This window comes from Misgurnus anguillicaudatus, chromosome 8 (assembly GCF_027580225.2).
Source record: "Misgurnus anguillicaudatus chromosome 8, ASM2758022v2, whole genome shotgun sequence".
NCBI lineage: Eukaryota > Metazoa > Chordata > Actinopteri > Cypriniformes > Cobitidae > Misgurnus > Misgurnus anguillicaudatus.
Window position 1 is genome coordinate 40405390 of NC_073344.2, and position 20184 is coordinate 40425573.

General features: G+C 37.4%; 1 protein-coding gene across 2 annotated transcripts in view; it reads right to left on the reverse strand.

The window, feature by feature from the left end:
• The window catches only part of evpla (envoplakin a), a 145679-nt gene that overhangs the window by 35048 nt on the left and 90447 nt on the right, over positions 1-20184 (reverse strand). For both annotated transcript variants that reach the window (XM_073870904.1, XM_073870903.1), the window contains exon 15: positions 12909-13087. In XM_073870904.1, the coding sequence (XP_073727005.1) occupies positions 12909-13087 (179 nt within the window). The remainder of the gene's footprint in view (positions 1-12908; positions 13088-20184) is intronic.

The window sequence follows — 20184 nt, forward strand, 5'->3', positions numbered from 1 at the left end:
ACGTTTGCATTGTCACTTCCGGGGCATGATCGTGCTTCACTGGTGCTTTGTTGGGGCTTAAGGCCCGGCTTTTCTGGCCCGCCGAATTCCTTGGGCCAGAGCGGGCTTCTCGGGGCTAGGGGAGTGGTAAAAGTCAAAGGCGGAGTTTATCTGAGTCTCTGGCAAGATGCACATCCATCTGTCTGCAGATTTAAAACTTTAAAAAATAATCGTGATCACCAGTAATTTACTGTTTAACGAAAGATGCCCGCTATGTTTTTACTTTGGACTGAAGAAAATGATCTGCCTCTTTAAAAACAAAGAGGCGTTACAACGCCGAACTCGTCATGATCCGGCGTACACCGGTACCGGTTCGGGAGAAGTTTATAAAGTTTCGGACACAGAACAAAGTGTTTAAAGTGCAACAGGGCTGAGAAATTAAAGATGTGTTGGATCATCATTTCATCATCCATGTATTAAAGAAGCGATAACTCGAGTCACGATAGTATCTACAGTCGGTGAGTTAACTTGCTACATAACGTTTGCATACAAAACACTTAAAATACAATACAAATAACGATTGCATAAGTGTCTTACATGGGTGTTTATTGTGTTACAGCAGTGGTCTCAAACTCCCGGCCCGCGGGCCATTTGATTTTTATTCACTTTTTTATATTCGTTTGATTTTTTATTTAAACGCTCAAGTGTTCGTTCACATGTCGCATCTAACAACGCGTTAAAATGAGTCAAAGCATTACTTTCCAACGTGCTCGAGAGCGGAAGTTGCGCTCCGGGGCGTGGGTCGCGTCACCGGTTGCTACGCAGCCATGAACCGCACGCTCCGTGATGTCGAGGATCACTGAATGCGTGATCGGATTTTAATTCCTCAACTGAACCTCGCGTCAATCATACCATTGTCACCATGCGATCAGTTAATCTGGTCGGGACTTTGTAGTGTTTGTCTAGAGAAGATTTGTTACTTCCGGGTGGATATCAGCTGTTACTCAGAGAAGATCGAGCTGCGGTGGGCTTAGTTCACCTCACGTCACAGCATGTAATGGAAACACCGCATATGGAGGCAGAGCGGTAGATGTAATGCAACACATTTTAAACTACAGATAAGAAAAGAGCCATCAAAGTGCCCAGGTTAAGAAAAGGGAAAAGATGAGGAGAAATGTAAAGAAGATAAAAGTATGTATACTGCTATATATAATGAAGTATAATCAGTGCCGGGCAGTAGCTTCACTACAAGTAGCGAAGCTAGTAGTTTAACTACATTTTTCAGTAGCTTGGCGGTAGCTTAGCTGCTTTCTAAATCAAATAGCTTTTCAGTAGCTAAGCTCTTTTTTGACCAAGTAGTGAGGTAGCTTCCACACAAGCTACAATTTTTCAAACATTTCTGAAGTCGTCCTGAATTTGAGAATAAGCGCGTCATTTGAATCGGCACAGGACGTCGTTTGTTCCGTATTTTCGAGTTGTGCAGCCTTCATTCATACAAAACATTACCACTCGCATTCTGTGAAGACTTGTGCTCTACCTCTGACTGGGTTATATCACCAAGCCAAGCTAATATAAAAACATGTAATAAATATTACAATTGAGACTATTAATAGAATCTGCTTTGGCGGGCACCTCAAAGACTCTGTGCAGGCTACCTGCTGCCTGCGGGCCGCCGTTGGAGACCCTTGTGTTAAGATATGTCAGGGCCAGGGGTTTTTGAATAAAGACAGCTCAAACATGCATTTTCTTCTGGGAGTAGGATAAGTCCAGCAAACAGCCCCAAAATGTGAAGTACCTAGGCCTACATTATGCTTGTATTGCCTATAATTACCAAAATGATAAATTGAAACTGAATAAATAATTACATAATAAAAACTGGTTAAAAATAAAAAAGTAGCTTGGATGTAGCAAGCTACTATTGATGTAGCTTAGCTTGCTACATTTCCCAGGGGGGTAGCTTCAGTGTAGTGAAGCTTCATTTAATTTGAAGTAACTGGTAGCTTAGCTCACTACATTTTCCAAGTAGCTTGCCCAGCACTGAGTATAATATATTATTATGTAGCTTACTATTCAATTACACATAGAGCAGTACTATTATTTTTTCTGTCCAATATATCTTATATAACATGGACTAATTCAAAAGTTATGGGATCACTTTCAATTATTAATATTTTCCCACATATAATAGAAAATGTATAAAAACTGAAATAATAAAGAACATAATGAAGTCAATACTATGACTGAAAACAATCCAAAATAAATCAAAACAGAAACACTTACTGGTGGTAATTTTTATAATAGTTTATAAATGTATACAGGAATTAAATTTGTTAGTTTAGTGCAAGGTTTTAATAGGTCTTAGTTAAAATAAGATTAAGAAAAGATTTACTTATAAAATAATGTATATTAAAAAGATAAAACCATTGCTTATATATTTTCAAGTATTATTATACATTAAATAATAGAAATTAAACATGACATTTACAGAAACATTGTACTTTTTTGAACGTTAAAATAGCTCTGCGGCCCCCCGATGAACTGTCTGTCTTAAAAATGGCCCCAAGCCAGTTTGAGTTTGAGACCCCTGTGTTACAGTATTGTTCAAAATAATAGCAGTACAATGTGACTAACCAAAATAATCAAGGTTTTTAGTATATTTTTTTATTGCTACATGGCAAACAAGTTACCAGTAGGTTCTGTAGATTCTCAGAAAACAAATGAGACCCAGCATTCATGATATGCACGCTCTTAAGGCTGTGCAATTGGGCAATTAGTTGAATTAGTTGAAAGGGGTGTGTTAAAAAAAATAGCAGTGTGGCATTCAATCACTGAGGTCATCAATTTTGTGAAGAAACAGCGTACTTTGATTAAAAAGTTGATTGGAGAGGGGAAAACCTATAAAGAGGTGCAAAAAATGATAGGCTGTTCAGCTAAAATGTTCTCCAATGCCTTAAAATGGAGAGCAAAACCAGAGAGACGTGGAAGAAAACGGAAGACAACCATCAAAATGGATAGAAGAATAACCAGAATGGCAAAGGCTCAGCCAATGATCACCTCCAGGATGATCAAATACAGTCTGGAGTTACCTGTAAGTACTGTGACAGTTAGAAGACGTCTGTGTGAAGCTAATCTATTTTCAAGAATCCCCCGCAAAGTCCCTCTGTTAAAAAAAGGCATGTGCAGAAGAGGTTACAATTTCCAAAGAACACATCAACTGGCCTAAAGAGAAATGGAGGAACATTTTGTGGACTGATGAGAGTAAAATTGTTCTTTTTGGGTCCAAGGGCCACAGGCAGTTTGTGAGACGACCCCCAAACTCTGAATACAAGCCACAGTACACAGTGAAGACCGTGAAGCATGGAGGTGCAAGCATCATGATATGGGCATGTTTCTCCTACTATGGTGTTGGGCCTATTTATCGCATACCAGGGATCATGGATCAGTTTGCATATGTTAAAATACTTGAAGAGGTCATGTTGCCCTATGCTGAAGAGGACATGCCCTTGAAATGGTTGTTTCAACAAGACTATGACCCAAAACACACTAGTAAACGGGCAAAGTCTTGGTTCAAGACCAACAAAATTAATGTTATGGAGTGGCCAGCCCAATCTCCAGACATTAATCCAATTGAGAACTTGTGGGGTGATATCAAAAATGCTGTTTCTGAAGCAAAACCAAGAAATGTGAATGAATTGTGGAATGTTGTTAAAGAATCATGGAGTGGAATAACAGCTGAGAGGTGCCACAAGTTGGTTGACTCCATGCCACACAGATGTCAAGCAGTTTTAAAAAACTGTGGTCATACAACTAAATATTAGTTTAGTGATTCACAGGATTGCTAAATCCCAGAAAAAAAAATGTTTGTACAAAATAGTTTTGAGTTTGTTCAGTCAAAGGTAGACACTGCTATTTTTTTGAACACACCCCTTTCAACTAATTGCCCAATTGCACAGCCTTAAGAGCGTGCATATCATGAATGCTGGGTCTTGTTTGTTTTCTGAGAATCTACTGAACCTACTGGTAACTTGTTTGCCACGTATCAATAAAAAATATACTAAAAACCTTGATTATTCTGGTAAGTCACATTGTACTGCTATTATTTTGAACAATACTGTATATTGTCATCTCTGTTGAATTTTTTTAGTTAGTCCTTAGAAAAAGTAACCATGGATTTATTATATTAGTCGTAGCATGCTTTCTGGTATTTTGGATATTACTTTAACTCTTATATGAATATAGCAAACTTTATATGTGGGTAAACTGTATGTGTATTTACAAACCCTTTATACAAAACGTCACATGTGCTGCTTTATTCTTTTGTGTCCGTTTTACAGAAAAATGCCAACGTAAAGCTTTCAGTTTGTCATCCAGGAGTTTTTATTTTGTATATGAGAGATGAAACAGCAACAGATGCAAGAGCAGGAGATGAAACGAAGATGATGATGATGAGACGACAGGAGCCATGGATGTTGAAATCCGTCCGGAGGAGATGTCTTTAAATACACCTGTTTGTGCACTGATATAAACTTCATATGTTAATAAAGTACCGCGCTATTATTACTACGGCTGCTTGTCAGTTTATTGAAAATTATTGCTTAATAAGGATCACATCTGAAACACAGAAATGGTAAGATGCAACAAAATGGTAAATATAACCATCATTAACTTAACCACTGTAACATAGCTTTTTAAATATATTCAGAGTTGATTCTTAACGAGTAAATTTTCTAATGATTTCTCAAACGTTTTGATTTTTGAGATGCAGGTAAAGTGATTTTCAGTCCTATTCAGCTATTCGAGGCAGTTCTTTATAGACAAAAGTATTTATTGATTCAATTGACACATTATTGAAATAGCTATTAGACAGTTGTGTTTCATGTGATGCTCAACTATTAACGTTTTCATGATTAAAGATATCAGACCTCTTATAACGTGTAAGTATTTTTACATCGCCATAAAACTATAATTACAAACTTAACGTTACATATTTAGACACACGTGCATACCTGTATTTTAAAATAAGATTCTTTTACATAAATGTAAAACTAGGACTCGTTATATTCTTTAAAATATTGTGTATATAGTATAATGGCACATTAGGTAGATGAACGCTTTATTTGTAATTATCCTACTTCATAAAGTTTACTATTGCTTATTGTACTGATATTGTCTCGTCGTGAGATCGCTCGTGTGCAGCCAACATAAACTTCAAGAGTAACACCGCGGATGGAGCAAACATCTTTATCTTCTCTTCACCGTGCAAACAGCCGCCTCAGTTATGTTCTTTATGTTTGTTGTATGATGATGCGATCTCACTCCCGTCTCCTGTCTGATTGAAGTGACTTCCTCACGGTAAAACAGGCGGAGTTGTGTGACGTTACATCCAGGTAGGCGTATTAAGGGCGGGGTTTTCTGAAGCGCTGCAGCGCTATTGGCTTGACAATGCAAACGCGTCGTGATTTTGGCTACACAGCTGGAGGTCTGAGGCTATTGGCTCCGTGAGGCCTGTTTGAAGCCCTGGCTCGCACAGGCCCGATAGTGCAAAAGCGGCTAATGATTCCAAACAAAAGGTCAAGGAAACAATGAAGTGGTCCGTTAATCACCTGACCTAAATCCCATAGAAAATGTATGGAGAGAACTGAAGATCAAAGTTCATAAAAGAGGCTCAAAGGAACCTTTAAGATTTAAAGACCATTTGTGTGTGAGCAATGCAGGTGACTGGTCTCTCCATACAAGAAGTGTCTTGAAGCTGTAATCACCAACAAAGGCTTTTTTTGCAAAGTATTAAATAAAGTATGTTCAATACTTATTCTGTGTGTCATTTCACTTTATTTATTATGACTCAACTTGTATACATAAATGTTCAGATTTCTTTGTATGAATTCAATATTTGGCTTTTATGGCTACTTCTGGTGGAAAATTTGTGTCAATAGCCCACTTAGATATTCCCTTACTGATAAAATGCTGATGTGTTAAATACTTATTTTCCCTCTGTATGTGGTGTTTCTGTGGACAATATATGCTAACAGCTGTTTATAACTCTCTTACAGGTCTGCATCAGTCTCATCAGTACAAAACAATAATGTGGAAATACATATTCACACTTTTTGGACTTAAAGTTATATGGTAACATGAGCCACATGACGTTTATGTAAGTTTGTTAGCATAGCTTGTATAAAGACTTTGGAAATGCCAGTCATCTGATGTTCATTTGTATCTTCAGGAACTGTATGGCCCTGTTTCCACTAGCTTTTAGTACTGATCTATGTGTTTTATGTAGTCCAGTGTTTTTATGTAGCACCATAGTCCTGGAGAAATTACAATAAAGCTTCTTGACTCTTGACTCTATTGTATTGTTCATGTTTTTTAACATTGACAAAAAAGACTTTTCACTAATTACAGATAAAAATAAAGTCTTACGTCTTTTGTACACTATTTTATTAAACTAGAAGAAAAAGACTTTCTCTTCAAGTCTCCCCACATTCATACTTTTGTCACAACATTCCCCACAGAGCCATTAGGGGGTTGGGTCTGCTCAGGTGTGAAACACATCAATATTCATGACCATTGACCCTCCCTTACATGACCAAAGATGCCAGACTAGAGGTTATTTTCAGAAGTGCATCCATTTGTGAGCTAAACAATGTTGGCACAATAATATTAATTTGACATCAACCAAATAAACGCAGGAGTTACTAACTCATTTTAATCAATTAGATCATGACGCTCTACTACTGCAAGTCGCTGCTAATCTGAATGCAGCTTAAAGGGACACTCCACTTTATTTGAAAATATCGTCATTTTCCAGCTCCTCTAGAGAAAAACATTTGATTTTTACTGTTTTGGAATCCATTCAGCCGATCTCAGGCAGTGGCAGAGCCAGAGGGCTAGTTGGGATGGACAAAGTCCGTGCCACCCTGTTGCCACCCCGCTAAAAACATTACACTGTTTGATTTTTACAAACATTTCTCAAATCTTCCAGCAGATGTGAATGCAGCATGCAACAGCGTGCTGTTGCTGCTACACTTTTCATTAGGCTTGTTCGACTTCATGCGGCGCTGCAAGAACCGACAGCCGGATGACGTCAAAGTTCCGCGAGAGCGATTTAAAAGCAAACTCCTCCGTATGATTTCGTGAATCGCTGACACGCAGCTCCTTCGTGCTCCAAAACATAACGGGGCAGCACACACAGGATCGATGAAGAGTGTTTTGCTGGTATGTACAGCTTTTATTGGTATTAAATTAAACAAAGTGCTGTTTTAATGGGAAGTAAGGGAGACGTTGCACTGTAGTGCTTAGCATTAATACTTCAATGAGCATTACTAGTCTTGTGAAACTGACAAATACTGTCACACCTGCGTGAAGATGCTTAAAACAATAAAAACCACGTCGTTAGCAAATGTTCAGCAACAATCACAGACATTAGGAAGGCTTATTCATATTGGCACATGTAATGCAGCATATTGAACTTAATTAAACCACCGTGGAGATAGTACAGGGATGTAAACAGCGTGCTTTTTGGCGCCTCGTGCTTTTTTCACGTCAGTTTGGGTGACTTGGGTCTGAGAGGGTTGGATTATAATTTCACAAAGTCAACTGAAGCCGTTCCATAGCTTAATGTGAGGGACAGAAGTCTATTTACATCATTACATTAAAGTTTACGGAACCTCCGCCCTTAACATAACATGTCTAGACGTCTTTAAGCAATTTTCCTTTTGCTGTCAAATAGGCTAGACCTCAATATACTCAGATTTTGTCGTAATGTATTACTTTAGTATTTGTATTATTAGTAACGGTGTACTTATGGTAAATAATAACAAGCAAACTGTTCCAAATTTTGGTTTCTTCATAAGGTGTGTAACCAAGTTTTCCTTTAGGGAGAGCAGAATGAAGAGAAAAAGCGATATTACCAAAAGTCAGGTGCAGATCAGGGCCAAACAGATCCCAGTCCCAGTTGTTCGATATTTGCTGTATACTTAATACATATATAATTGTGTACATTTTGGAAAATAACTTTAATTTAATCTATATACATTTTGTGGAAAATCATTTATTTTTGTGTAATTGAACACTTTGTATATTGACCCCCAAAAATCATACCTTGCCATCCCTGTTTTAAAGGTCTAGCTCCGCCACTGATCTCAGGGTTTGGCGCTACCACTTTTAGCATAGCTTAGCACAATCCATTGAATCTGATTAGACCGACAGACAATTAAAAATTGCTATTTCTAGGCAGATATGGCTAAGAACGATACTCTCATTCTCGCATAATAAAGGACTTTGCTGCCATAACATGGCTGCAGGAGGCCAATGATATTACGCAGTGCCCGAAAATAGTCCCCAGCCATTGAAAGTTACTAAGGGGACTATTTTGGGCTGCTGCGTAATATCAGTGCCATCAGTTTTCTGTCGGTCTTAGTGCATGATGTAATTACAGAAGAGTCAAGTAAATTATGTTTATGCGTGGTTAGTAAATAAAAAAATTTAAACTTGCTGAAATAAGGCCAAGGAACACATACTAAGTACCGGATCTTGTAGAGTTGTAAAACCATTTTAAACACTCATTCACATGTAACAATATATTGATTTAACTTTTGTAAGACACTTTTTGTTGTGTAAAGGCAATATTCAAGGGATGGTCAATGGTCATGAATATTGATGTGATTCACACCTGAGGAGATAAAGACCCAACCTCCAAATGCCTCAATGAGGATTGTTGTGCTAAAATGAATTTAAGGAGAGTTAAAGAGAAACATTTTTGCTTGTAGTTTAATAACAAAATAGTTTACAATAAAATATAAATAATAAGTATAAAATGTAAATGTTTGTGCACCTACATTTAGCAGACAACTTTGTGTCAGTTTGGATAACAGTTTCTGAAGATACAAGTGAACATCACATGCATTTCCAAGGTCTTTATCCAAGCAATGCTAAGAAACTGAAACTTTGAGTACACAACAGAGCTCTGCTATCAGCTGTTACATAAATATGTGGCACATGTTACCAAATAACTTTAATGTCCAAAAATGTGAATATGTCTTTCCACTTCATGGTTTTGTGCTGTTTGCAATGCAGTACTGTAACAGCTAAGAGGGATATAGACCTGTAAAAGTCACAAAACAGCTGTTAGCATACACTGTCCACAGAAGCACCACATAAGCCTACATACATAAACCAGGGCTCTCAAGTTTCACCCATTTGCCATGAGACACGCATTTCAGCCAGTTCACATGCCACTCCTTGTATTTCTCATGCTGAGAAGTGACATATATAACTTTTCCTGCAATATACAATTAATGGACGAGGTGCATACATACCCAGGGAAGTTCTCTGCCGAGTTCATAGCTGTTTCGAGTTTTTTAGGTGTGCTCAATTTTACGCAGAGCCGCAAGAATTAACAAGCAGATGACATCAGCGAGAACAATTCGAAAAATCATGTAGTGTCTGATTTCAAATCACTCTCACGGTACTCTGATGTCATTATCCTGTAGTCACAGCTCTGCAACTCTGAGTTAAATGCCACATTCCAGGCAATCAGAAATAAATTATAATGTGTTGTAATTCGTGCTAAATATTTATTTATTCAGTCAATATCTCTCCAAATGCTTTGCAATCAAAAGCTTTAGCTTACCTGAAACTATGGAAAGTACTAACTTAAGCCCTATTCGGACGGGATTAGTTTTACAGGGGTAGATGGCATAAAGTAATTTTACTACAGGACGTCTGTAATATTAATGGTCAATTCGGACGGGATAGGAAATCTCAGTAAAACATTTAGAAGTGGGAGGGGTAACTTGAATGCGCAGCGCGTCACCTCTCCTCGTCACGTGTACATTAACTTGCTTACTGATATCACATGTGCAAACAACATGACATAGATGAGGAAAACAAGAAACACTGTGTTTAATTTCAGTTTGGGGAGAACGTCAGTTTCAGAAACCGTTCCGTGCCTCTGAGAAGTAAATTTGACTTTTTTTTAAAGTTTGTGTTGTGTTATTCAGGAACTGACTTGCCAATGACTTGTTTTTCCACCTAGAACGCAAGTAAATGCTCCGTTTTTTTTATATTTTATATTTAAAAGAAACCCGCAAATTAACAGGAAATGACGCAATTTACGTGTATATTTACACCTGGTCTATTCGCACTGGATTAGTTTTACCTGAGGTAATTTTCCGGACCTTATTACAGAAGGTAAAAGTCGCCGTAATCTTTACTGATATTGTCCGTAATGATTACTGACATGGAGCATTCGGACTGGACTAAAATCACTGAGAAGCTCTGATAAAAATTGCTTTACCCCAACTTCCTATGTAAAACTAATCCCGTCCGAATAGTACTTTAGAGGCTGCTTGAAATAAATGAAAGGAGTAGAAATTTGTATTCAGTTTTTCATCAAGGCATCAAATGTCCAACAAACACCATTTATAAGCTGAAATGTATAGCCTTTTATATCTCTCTCACGCACAGAGAGCTTGACATACACACTCAGGGCAAGTTCTGCAATACTGTATGTGTACAGTATGCCCAGGTAAAAAAGAAGTACACTTCCATAAAGTACTTGAAGTGCTTTATTTTCACATACTAGTTTTGTACTTAATATACTAAAAATTCTTTAGGACTTCTAAGATAATCTTAAGAACATCTAAGTGTACTTATCTGTGCTATTTTTTAACCCATTAACTATTTTGACACCATGACTAAAATGTGCTAAAATGTATTTAAAAAAAATCTGTTTAGGTACCATTTGTAAATTTGAAAAGTTTAATTCAGATAAACTACATGTATAAACTAAATTCTGAATATCTCCTGAGATGAACATCTGCAGTTAGTTAAATAAAAAGCTGTTTTCAGATTACTGTTTTCAGATGCCCATCGACTTAGGCTACGTTTACATGGAAACGATCTGAAAAGAAACCGCAAAAGTGGCGTTGTGTTATCACTTTTTATTCCGCGTTTATACGAGCATTTTGAGGGGGAAATCTGCGTGCATATGGTGACGCAAAAGTGTGTGATATTCGATGTAGTATGCACTCCAGTCGGCTAGGTGGCAATGTGAAGCACTGACACACAACAACACCAAGTCCGTGTGCCTGCGTACAACTTTCTTCCTGGTTCTCCCAGGTCTCGTCCAAAGTCTGGTTTGCCTCCAACGAATTGGCGCATCAACAGTTTCACTGAGGTAATTAATGCGCCTTCTCTGATCAGTAATACTTGTTGTGAATAATTCGTACAACTGCTGGAAAGACTTGTATATTTATCAGAGCTGCTATGGCGACTTGAAGGTCCGACGTATGGAAATAATCTGACATGTTTGTTGTTATTTTCCTGAACTGGCGCATGCCTGTGACGTAAACGCGTACGCGACGAGAGCCACCGTGAGCAGACTTTTGCGTTTTTACTCTTTAGACGAGAACGCGACGGTAGATCGTTTTTAAGATTTCCACTCTGAAGGGTGGTTTCACTTTTTTTGCGTTTTTAAGCCCCCAAAACGCCGTCGCTGTGTAAACAAAAGGCACATCTGATAAAATATTTTTACGTTTTCACCCTCGTGTAAACAGGCCCTTATTGTCTAGCTTCTATTTTTAACAATGTTTTAATGCATGTGTTTCTTTCAGCACGTATAAAGGTTGAATATGGCATCACGTACATGTGCGCAAGTACCCACGTCTCCTCACGTGTAAATAATGCTGTTGCGTGTAAACAATAGCACAATGTATGTAATCTTATTACAGTACACACTTAACATATCCGGTAGTGGAGCCTTACTGAAAGTTGCTATCAAAGATACATGATAGTGAATGTAACTAAGAATTACTTTGTCTAAACTACACAACATTTAAAGAATTACATGCCATGTAACTTGAACGAGTACACGCATCTCCTCCTGTAAACAATGACAACGTTTCTCAATCCAAAGCCTGCAGTCTGCATACGGCGCAAGTAATAAGCATATTACATGATAGCAAATATAAATGAGAATAAATTACTTTCTTGATAGAAATAATATATCCTCCTCCACTCAGTCTTGATAAGGAGTTCCATTGCTTTTCTGAGGTAAAGATGAACCTCCTCATTGTCCAGACATAACTGAAGATCTTACACACGTGTGTGTATAATGTTTATTATCCAAACACGCAATAAAGTCTTTAAATCTGATCAAACGTTATATTTTGTTTGTCAAGTGTTTTAACTGCATTTCTAAATGCACCCTGTGGGTGTGGCCTCATTACAGAAGTCAGCCAGGAAAAACGGTACCTCTTTACTTTAATACAGATTATAAATTAATACAATTAATACAGTATTTTAAGCTGATTTTGCTTTGATGAGGAGAAAACACGCCAAAACGCGGCGCCACGTTTTTCAGGCGTTAAAGGCAAAGTGCACAATATCTGAAAAACGCAGACTACCAAAACACACTTGAAGCCAATCAGTAGTAAGGGGCGTGTCTACTAACCAACATGGTTGCCTGGGTTGCGTATGGGTGGGGCAGGTCTATCAAAAGAAGGTCCCGATTCTATTGGGGAAGGGGCATGTTTGTTTAGGTGATTTCAAATATCAACATTGGCTTTCAGAGATCATGGACCGTGCCTTTAATAACTTTTTAACATCAATCAGGTCTCAAACTGTATCTCTCTTAATAACTCTTAATAGCCCGTTTTTAATGCAAATGTTTTCTCTTAATTTACGAGATAACTCAGATTAACTAAAGTGGATGAGTACATCTTAAGCTCTTGTTTGAGAAATAGCTGTCCTGAGTAGACAGTTCATTCTACTCACACAACCAACACTAGATAAAACTCAGGCCTTATAGGAAGAATTGTAAAAAGACACTTTTGAAACAGAAAGAAATGTTAGAGTGGGGCAAAAACATACACTGAGCAACAGATCTGTTCAATATTTAAAACTTTTACACATGCTGTATGACATACTTCTTTTTGTATAGATCAGTTAGTCTTGCCAGACTGTCTTCTTTATTTTTGGCATCACTGAGTTTTTGAGGTAAAGTAGAGGAGATTGGCCCATTCGAGTCCTGAGAAAGCAGAGATTCCAGGTCCTTTTGGGCTTTGGCCCATTGCTTTTCAAACTGCAGGAGAGCTGCTGCTGTTTTCTGTTTACAAAAGAGAAAAGTGATGCTATAATGATGGTATGGAAGCATATTGGTAGCATATTTCAATTTAGAATGTAATGTGCAATATGGCCATACACAATATGTATATGGCAATGAATTTCTGTATTTAAATGTACATTTTCCATCCTGTGCAATGTTTTGTGCAAAATGACAATTCAAATTCAATAATTAAATTTACATTTGCCATTTTCTGCAGTCCTGTTTGAAAAATCAAGTTCAAGTTTATTGATAATATTATAGAGCAAATTTGGTATGTCCTCTTGTAAAACATTTATAAGTTATTAGTTAAAAATGGATCTTATCATTTTCAAAACATTACTGGTAACACTTTACAATAAGGTTCATTAGTTAACATTAGTTAACTACATTAATTAATGTGAACTAATAATCAACTGCACTTATACAGCATTTATTCATCTTTGTTAATGTTAATTTCAACAATTACTAATACTTTTATTAAAATTTAGTTAATGTTAGTTAATGCACTGTGAACTAACATGAACAAGCAAATAAAGCTTATTTATATTAACTAACGTTAACAAAGATTAATAAATACTGTAACAAATGTATTGCTCATGGTTTGTTCATGTTAGTTAATACATTAACTAATATTAACTAATGAACCTTATTGTAAAGTGTTACCACATTACTATATATTCAGAAATGATTAGTTATATGTTAACATTTTGTTAATAAAGTTTTAAGTCATTTATAGATGATAGCTAAAAAAGAACTTATCATTTACAAATCATGAGTACTTGTTCATAAATGGTTAATAAATTATATGCTAACATTTTATGTTATGTTAACGCAGTTGTAAGTAATTTATTAGTTAATGATAAACTTTTTTTTGCAATAGGACTAAAGATTTAATTAATTTGCCAACAATTCATGGGTTTACACTTTAGGGTATGCAGAAAGCTTTGTTAATGATTTGTATACATATACACATGATAAGTAACAGGTAACAGACATCTACAAACCATGTGTAACATTAATGAATGATGAGTGGTTTACACTTAAAATTAGGGTATGCAGAAAGCTTTTTTAATTATTTGTATACATATAAACATGATTAGTAACAGGTAACAGACATCAACAAACCATGTGTAACATTAATGAATGATGAGTGGTTTACACTTTAGATTAGGGTATGCAGAAAGCTTTGTTATTGATTTATTTATGCGTTTTTTGATTATCTATACACATCTATAAGAGGTGTTGAATATAGCTTATAAGGGTAAGGGCTGACTGGAGGGTATAGACAGCTATCTTCTCTGATTTACATGGAGGGTCTAACAGATGTGAGCTTTAGTAAAAGGTAAAACCGGTTTACATTATTGCTAGACCTCAAACATTCCATGCACTCAAGTCTGTTGGTGAGTCAAAGGACATAACATAACCCATTGGATTTTTTTTCACTCGAAATGAATGTTTCAATAATGTTTATAAAACGGGCAGTTCTGGTTCTTCATTCTGATATGTTGAAACACGTTCTAAGCCATGATAAAAAACCCCGGTAACCCCACGGTTCAGACCGCATTACATAAGTATCCCTGCGCCACTGTTGCTGCATACTGATTTATGAAAATAAACACCACAGTCTTTAATTACATTTTAATTTGTCTACAATTGCACAATTAATGGTGATATCCAGATAAATTGCAATAAATATTGTTGAGTAATCTTGTCAATAAAGAGAAAACGTTCCCTGAGTTTCTACCTCAAATTCATTATTTTCGCTATTATCCACTGGGTGGCAATCTTACCCAACTTAAACACTGACACATTCACTCAACACTAAAAACACTATGCAAGTTTGATCATGGCTCTGAATCCGGTCTCTTAGAAAAGTTCTTCACAAAAATGGAATTATCTCAGCGTTTAGCTGAAAATTTGAGAGGTGATAAGAGAACAAACGAAGGTAGGATGAAACAGGGTTTTTTTGGAAAGCGGAGGGTCTGTTCTTTCATTATATATTTTATGTTTATTTAAAGAATATCATTCTTCTGTAAGTCATTAAACTAAAACTGGGTGGCAAAAAAAAAACTGGGTGACAAAAAAAAACGATGACAGGGAAAGATTTAGGCATATTTGATCATCACTTCAACAGTTGCACGGTATAAATGTTAATGTATAAATTAGATGAATGTTGATTTATGAAAATAAACATCACAGGTTTTCATTGTGTCTTTGCTGCATCTGTGTTGCTTGGGAACTGCGCTCTGTTGCAGCCACACTTGATTCTGAGGAACTACGTTTGGCGGAACAGTAATATTTGTACTATTATAATTACAACTTATTTGCTGTGTTTTATTTTATGAAATCCTGCTATACTCTGCTTCGCGTCATGCCTAACAACGCCCCTTAGCTGTTATAAAATGCACTGGTAACCCACTGCTTCTTGGGGCTTATTGCTAACAAGAACTTGCAACTCATAAATAGTTAGCATATTAATTATTATTAATAAACGTTTAGTCATTTTGCAAATGATTAGTTCATAATTAGCATATAATTTATTAATCATTTATACTGTTTTGCAAAAAATAAGTTCATTATTAGCTATTATTCTATAGCTATTAAAGGGGCTGTATGTAGTTTTCAGCGACCTCTAGCGGTGATGTTTCAGATTGCAACCAATAAGTTCACAAGCGCATGCTCAAACTCATGAGCGACGGCCAGACTGAGATGCAACACACCGGAGAAAGCACCACACAACATGCTGGAACCCCGGGTAAAAATCACTTTTTATTTTATCTTATAATTTTAACTTCAGCAAATCAGCATAGTGCTCAAACAACAAAGCTTGGTATCAACGTTAAATAACAAACTTTTGGGACTGGAAGATTACAAAAAAGTGGATTTTTTCATCCGTCTAACCTCCCACCGCCATCAGCTTACATTTCAGAAGGAAAACACAGCTGCCTTCATTCAAAAGGATAAGAAATGCCTCATCAACAATCTACTTGCTGCACAAATTGCCACAGACTTTTACAAAGGATTGCTGTTCTTGAAACAAAGTTACTTACAGGACTACCAAACTAGACGGAACAAACAACAGAGCTTCGTCATTATGGACGCCCTCAGCATACAGCCGGTGAGTCCCATAAATCTAATGATCAACACACTAATCAATGGTACAAACAGGGAGCAAGACCCAAAATCACTCGAGAAATCAGACTGTCACAAGCATCACATTTTGCCGCAGTAGCTTCCTCTACTCCAGATACAGCTATGACAAGGATTGCAAACACTAACTTTCTACCACCACCTATACATCTTGAGATTTGATTTGAAGTATTAATGAATATGAGTGAGGAATCCTCAAATGTGATAAATGTGATTGAACACCGATCAAATCAGTAGGGCTGAAACGATTCATCGAGTTACTCGATTAAAAAAATTCCTAGAGGCAAAAATTGTGCCTCAAAGCCTCGTTAAATTCCTATGACGCGCACTATACGCGCAGAGATCTGATTTACACGGACCATTGTTCAATGTTCAGGAAGCACATCATAGCGTGTGATACACTTTTGAATATAGTTGGCGCGGTGGCGGAGATGTCCATAAACGGCAGAGAATGTCTAAAGTTTGGGATCATTACATTCTTATTACATTACATTCAGCATCTGAACCGAAAACATCCACTGCTGTTTCACCAAGCGTCGATGAAACAAGGTAACGTAGCTTCCGTTGATTTTAATCCCATACTGTATTTGTAGCGATGTCGTTATGCGGTTTGACTAGATATGATGTTTAGCTGTGATGTTTTAAGTAGTAAACGTATTCACGTTCAATTGCAAGAGAGTATAGCTTAAAAAAGAACCCCTTCACACACACGCATGCACCCTCGTCTCTCTCACGCGAGTCAGACCGATCGCGCAATGCCTCACATATACTTAAACTTTTATGTAGCCACGCAACAATAATTTCAGCTGCATGCATTCACTGTATACAGCGGGACGTGATGTTGTGATTTTTCGAATGGATTCTTAACCTAAAATGCACCGCAATGCAAGTGATGCAAACCAAATGCAGCATTCTATTGAAAATGAATGTATGTATTTCTGCTGTACCAAAATGCAATGAAGCAGCTGAACGTCTGACTGGGGTGTCTCTTCCTCATGCACAGAACGCGTGCACACACACACAAACACAGGTGCACGTGCGCGCACACACACAGGTTGTTACCATAGCAAATAGGCTCACCCCAGAAATTATATATTATTTGTTGATAATAGCCTAACGGTAAATGCTGCAGGTGTAGAAATGTACATAAACCAGATATTTACTTTGAAGTCAGGGCTAGATTACAGCATGAAACCTGTTGTGCATATTAATAACTGAAAGTGCTTAATTGTTGGCACTGGCACTTATAAACACTAAATGGGTAAAAATTTAAATAAATAGGCTTATTTTTTGGAGCCAAATGCCAATACCTCTGTTTTTTTTTAGAAATAAAAGCCAAATGCTTGAACACTTTACAGCCACATAATTTTCGTTATGCATTATTTGTTTTGGTTGTTTAAAAACACACACAAATTTTATCTGATTACTCGATTAATCGATCGATTCAGTGCTAGATTAATCGATTACAAAAAAAGAATCGATAGCTGCAGCCCTACAAATCAGCCAGCAGCTAACACTGATGCTAACTGCTGCTCAAGATCGAGCAGACTCAGCGCAGAGCGCATCCGAGCCCAGAACTCTGATATTGAGTGACTCAATTATCAGAAACATTAGCAACAAGGACTCAACTAAGTGCTGCCTTCCACAAGCAACTGTTTCTGATGTAAACAGGGAACTTCAGAACATTCTAATGAAACATAAGACTGTAAATCGAGTTGTCATTCATGTGGGGAAGAATGATATTCACAAAGAGCAATCTGAACTCCTTAAGAGGGATTTCATCAAACTTTTTGAAACACTCAGAACAGTGAGTTCAGCCGTTCATCAGTGGACCACTTCCAGCAAGAGGAACAAATAGGTTTTTGGTTGCTTGGACTTAATACATGGCTGCATAAAACCTGCAACATAAAAGGACTGAACTTTATCAACAACTTTAATCTTTTCTGGAGTCAGAGACAACTATTTAAACAGGATGGCATCCACACAAACAGACTGGGTGCAAGAGTGTTAAAGGACAATATCTACTTCTCCCTTCATCATCCTTCAGCAGTGTGTCCCAATCCACTCACACACACACACACACACACACACACACACACACACCTGGACAGAGTATGAATGACCACAGGACTTCTCTTCAGCACCTGAATGGACATGACGTTGACAGATCCCACAAGGACAGAGATAACACCACGCAGCCACAACAACCACTGCTCACGGACACAATCTCAGCTGAGTCCTGCCCACAGAGCTTACCACAGTCAGACTGTGTCAGATTAGAACTGCTCCAAGATTCAGCACCCAAGGACGACTTTCTGGAAAACAGCCAGGGAAACCAGATCACAGCCTCCGGTCACATCAGAGCAACAGGACTCCTTCTCACTAGATATGTCATTCCTCTCACCAGCATCCTTGCTTTTGACCTTCTCCGGAAAAATGGAGGAACTGGTTTATGCTGGAACTAAACTATCCCACTCTATTGCTGCGAGCCCCCAGATTTCAACCAGAAAATGTCAAGCCCCACAAGTGGGCCCAGTTCCCCCTCCTCGCCCTTTGAGAGCTCTTCGGTCTCTGACACAACGCCAAGGCACACACCCTCCTCCATCTACTGTAGGTGAACCAAAAACAACTGATAACGGCTCTCAGTGATATGTGTCGTGTCCCTTCTATGATAATATTAATTTTATCCAATATTTAAAGAAAAAGCAGGAACCCTGTGTGCCTATATCTTTCTCTATTTCTGTTCTATTACATGATAGAAAGTTCAAGGCTTTATCAAGCCGTGGAGCAAATCAATCTAATCTGCTGCCTGTTACATGTCAAACTAAGATTTCTGTTAGGGAAAATAGTACTGTTAAGTTAGCACTTTTAAACATCTGTTCACTTAAAAATAAAAAACATCTAGTCAGCGACTTAATAACCACAAACAACCTGAATTTTATGTTTCTAAATGAAACATGGCTAGAAGAAAGCTACAGTGCAACAGTCCTTAATGAAACAGCCCCTCCTAACTTTACTTTTATGAGTGTCTGCAGAACTGCTAGGAGAGGTGGAGGTATAGCTGCTTTTTTAAAAGATGTCTATCAATGTAAGCAAGTGTCATTTGGGAATTACCCATCTTTTGAATATATATGTATTGTGTTAAAAGGTACTCCATGCATTCTACTTATCATTATTTACAGGCCCCCAAAATACTCTCCAGCATTTGTTGAGGACTTTACAGAACTGTTATCAACGATTTCCTCAGAGTTTGACTGTTTTGCTATTGCTGGAGATTTTAACATTCACATAGATAAGCCAGAAAGCATAATGGCAAAAGATGTCACAGCTGTTTTAAAACTTTTGATCTGACTCAACATGTACATGGACCCACACACAATCGTGGACACACTCTAGATTTAATTATCAGTAAGGGTGTAAACATTTCATCAATTGTTATTAAGGATGTAGCACTGTCTGATCATTTCTGTATTTTCTTTGATATACTGATCTCTCCTACTATTGAAACTAGATCTCTGTCTGTCAAAAAGAGATGCTTAAATGAGAACACCAGTGTGCTATTTATGAAGGCTATATCTTTAACACCAAGCATATCTGCAGACTCTGTTGATTTTGCTGAACAAATTCTTAATTTCTAATGGTTACTTTGACAGTTTTCAATCTGGTTTCCGACCACACCACAGTACAGAGACAGCACTCATAAAGATAATAAATTATATTTGCATCAATACAGACACAGGCAAACTATCAGTGCTGGTTCTACTCGACCTCAGTGCTGCTTTTGACACTGTCGATCACAACATACTTCTTGACAGGCTTGAAAACTGGGTCGGGCTTTCTGGCGTGGTCCTGAAATGTTTCAAGTCATACTTAGAAGGGAGAGGTTATTATGTAAGTATAGGTGGCCATAAATCTGAGTGGACATCCATGACATGCAGAGTCCCGCA